The sequence below is a fragment of the Dipteris shenzhenensis genome, chromosome 1 (assembly GCF_047967505.1).
Source record: "Dipteris shenzhenensis isolate YYH24624 ecotype China chromosome 1, Dip_SZ_1.0, whole genome shotgun sequence".
Lineage (NCBI taxonomy): Eukaryota > Viridiplantae > Streptophyta > Polypodiopsida > Gleicheniales > Dipteridaceae > Dipteris > Dipteris shenzhenensis.
This window is the reverse complement of record NC_141596.1, coordinates 61,882,765-61,886,551: the sequence shown is the minus strand read 5'-3', so window position 1 is coordinate 61,886,551 and position 3,787 is coordinate 61,882,765. Positions and strand designations below refer to the sequence as shown.

Below are 3,787 nucleotides of genomic sequence, written 5' to 3'. Positions count from 1 at the left end.
GCTTTTCTTTCTAATTTTGCTTCCCTTGAAAAGGACCTAGAGACTCCCTCCTCTTACCACCCTTACAAATAATCCTTGATACATCAAGCACTTGTGTAACACTTATATATAAATACTACCATGAATTGTTGAACTTGCCACTTTATTTCCCATCATACACCATATGATCCTTTCCTCCTTGGCTTCTAGGAAGAAAGATCAATAGACAAATTTGATGTGCACATGGAGTAAAGCATAAATGTAACTAATTTAAATCACTCAGGACTTTCGAATATCACACCGACCTAAAAATTCCATTCCTTGTGATGTATTAAGAAAATTTTAGCATGTGTATGAATAGGGCAAGGGAAGGAGGGGCAAGTTGTACATTTTGATGCACCTATAAATGAATACGCCCCATGGCAACAATACCCAAGGAAATGTGATCATGAGATCATCTTGTTTAGTGTCATTTTCATCTTTGTCATGTCGCATTTTTTAGCTCACATAGAGATTATAAATTTGATGCAGCAACCCATTAGAAACAATACCAAAGGTGATACTAACGCAGACGCTTTCGCAGTATACTCTACATATTTTCTACAAGCACACAGTTCATATAACATAGCAAGGGGAATGAGGGAGTGAAAGACTAGTGGGATGGAAAGAACTACCAAAACCGAGATAGACCATAAGCGACTGTCTTTCAATGATACATCACCAAACGATCAAGAACCGCAGACCAGACTTTGATTCAGCATTTAGCCCGGCAGATTGTAACTTATCTTTGTCCATAGATCACGTAAGTTCAGCATTTAGCCCGGCAGATTGTAACTCATCTTTGTCCATAGATCACATAAGTAATTCAACAGTGGCGCTTCAGCATTAAGACAGACCACATTCCTTTCATAGCTATATTACGAAATGACTAAGGCCAGGTCTTTCTGATAAACTTAGTCATAAGCAGTTCCAAAGGCATTAACACGTGAGGAACTCAAGATCACCTTTGCTTAACTGAACGTTGTGCTACTAACAAAACAACTCGTACATTTACAGTAATAAAATTACTCAATACAGCATGCGAACGATAGCAGCCGTCCAGTGGAAATAAACTGGCATTGTTTACAGATTTCAAACAATGGACGTCCACAAGAGATCCCGGCAGAAGATCTACATCAAAGCACTAAACAAGATTCGGAAAGAGAGAAGCAACGGTTTAAGAACGAAATCATTGCCGATCGTTGACACAGAGCACAAGGGAAAGATGTTGGGATAGCTTATCTAGGGGAAACAGTTATGTTGGCATCCAACTCGATCAGCTTTCCGTTCCTGAACTCGCTGATGGCAGCCAGAGGCCAGGTGAAACCCCTCCAGATTAGCTTGGTAGCAAGAGGAACATCAATGATAATCTCCTTCTCAGTAGGCTTCTTTGCGGTGGCCTTAATTTCGATGAGATAGCTCCTGCCAACCCACCCAATCCATCCTGCAATGTAGAGGAAAATAATACCCGGATACACAAACTCGCCCAAGTGAGCTTGATCACCATCAACGATGAGGTGAGGGAGCCCATCAGTTCCGCACAGCAGGCCCTGCTTGCCATAGAAGTCAAAACGGCGCTTGGTCTTCTCTATGGTGGCATTAATAGCTAGAGCGGGGGCGCTGTCAGGGGCATACTTGTCGAGGCGCTTGGCAAGCTTCTTGATCGCCTTCTCCTCGCGCTTGGCGAAGGCCTGAGACTCCTTGCAAGGGGTGAGGCCAGCGACGTCGGCGAGGGCAGGAGGGGAGGAGGAGAGGGGGGTGGAGGAGAGGATAGCGGCGAGGGCGAGGGCAGTGGCGAGCTTGCCAGCGGGCTGTTGTTGTTCCTGGGGGGAGATGGAGCAAGTGAAGCGAGATTTGGGAAGGGGGAGGGAGGGGAGGCGAGGAAAGGAGGAAGATTTAGAGGAGGAGAGGTCCTTGGAGGAGGAATGGAGGGGGGAGACGAGACCTGAGGGGGAGAAGGCGAGAGTGGAAGCCATAGCTGGACTTCGGAGGTAGCTTGGCTATGGCGACGACGATACCTTGAAAAAAAAGAGCTCAAAGATATCAAGAACAATGAGCGGGTGGAAGATGAAGCGTGCGTTTCAAGGAAATCAATGTGGATAAGGTGACCCTCGCTCGTGTGAGGGAGATAAGGGGCCTTTCTCCTTGCCACCCATTGGCTCACCTCAACCCCCCCCCCCCCCCCCCCCCCCCCCCAAAACCTCCACTCTCTTGTATTTGCCCCTATTCGCATTGCTACCTATTAATTTGTTGTTTCTTTTTCAATCTCCAAATTAACCTAAGCTCCTTCCCTATCAATTCGCACAAATAGCAAATTAACCTAACTCTGCCTCCCTACCTCTCCGTCTGCCCGCCTCCCTCCTTACCTCTCCGTTTCGCTGCTCCCTCCCTCGCCTCTCAGCCTCTCCTTCCCTCCCTCCCTCCCTCCCTCCACCTCGCTGCCACCCTCCTCCCTCTCTCCTTGGCACTCCTCTCCTTTCCACTTGCGTTCCGCTCAAGCCCTCCTCTCTCCCCCTCCCTCCCCTCTTCTCTGGTTCCTCCCGTTTCCTCCGCTCAGCTTGCCCATCTCCCTCCCCTTTCACCATATCATATTTGGAGGTATAGAGAGGCTACTCATCGCAGTCCTCGGGAGCCTTTCATAGGCCCCCCTTCTCCTCCACCCTCCTCCCGTCAGCTTGCCCTGGTCTTTATATTGCAAGCAACCTACAAGTGGCTGCCAGTTCTTTTCTACACTAGAAAAAGTTAAAAAGAAGGTAGGTGGTCCTAGTTGTCTAACCATTGCAAATAGGATTTTCTTGAGTTTGTATTTGTAATCAACATATGTGCGGAGGCATGCAAAGTCGCGAAATCTAATGTTTGATTGTAGGAGGCATTTGATGTTTGTGTCTTTTGTTGCATCTTTTGCAAATAATCTTTGTCCTCACAATTGTCCTTTCCTCATGCGGACCCAAGAGGATGACAACACTTGTGCGACTAGCACTTTCATCGTCTTGAAAAATAAGTTTTCTATAGAGAATGCAAATCGTCTATCTTTGTTAAGGAGATCCCATCGTGCAATGTCTTGGTAAGAAGTGCGGCTTGGCAATTTGTATTGTCGTGGGTAGCCGTAAAAAATATTTGGGAATGCAAGCTCTTCGTAGTACTTGTCTGTCTGAAGATGCTCAGTAGGTTGAAACCCTCGGAAGGTGCAACATTGATTGTTTTATCTTGGAAGTCAACCACTTGTTGAGATGTGTAAATACCATGTACGAGTGTGTCTGTTCGGTTGTCTTCCTCTTGTGGATCAATAGAATATCCTACATCTGTGAAAACTGTCATGCCGTTTATACTCTCGAGCCCATTGTGGGTCCAAATTCACATTAGATTCTTTGTACAGTGGTGTGTCTAGTAATTCACCAAGTGCTTTAAGTGCAAGTGTTGGTCGCACTAGGCCACTCATGTAGCTATGGGTGAACTCAAGCTTCCGCTTTAGCATGACAAACTATTGAGCTGTCATTCAAGAAATGTGGCAAGATGCATTGAACTCGATCAACATCAGCAAACACGTTGGCTATTGCACCACGAAGACCGAAGTGCCCTTCGTATGTAAGCTCGTGTATTTGCACGAATGGAATCCTGATGGCAATCAATCCTGTTCAAGTGTGTTGAGTCTACTCATAAATTCTTAGTGCTGGGTCAAAGGCATGTTGCTGGAAGCATATTTGGGAACCTTGCTCTTTCTAAGTTGATTGTGACAAAGTTTGCAAAGAAGGCTTTGAGACATATTGTT

General features: G+C 46.1%; 1 protein-coding gene across 1 annotated transcript; it reads right to left on the bottom strand.

Moving 5' to 3' along the window:
• Positions 1 to 1,000: 1,000 nt before the first annotated feature.
• On the bottom strand, positions 1,001 to 2,095 carry PSAF (photosystem I subunit F). Its single transcript, XM_087376772.1, has one exon. The coding sequence runs from the start codon at positions 1,992 to 1,994 to the stop codon at positions 1,257 to 1,259; it is 738 nt and encodes a 245-aa protein (XP_087232898.1). The 5' UTR covers positions 1,995 to 2,095; the 3' UTR covers positions 1,001 to 1,256.
• Between the last annotated feature and the right edge of the window lie 1,692 nt (positions 2,096 to 3,787).

Coding starts and splice junctions, on each gene's coding strand:
- PSAF (XM_087376772.1), bottom strand. CDS start 1,994: ATGGCTTCCACTCTCGCCTTCTCCCCCTCAGGTCTCGTCTCCCCCCTC.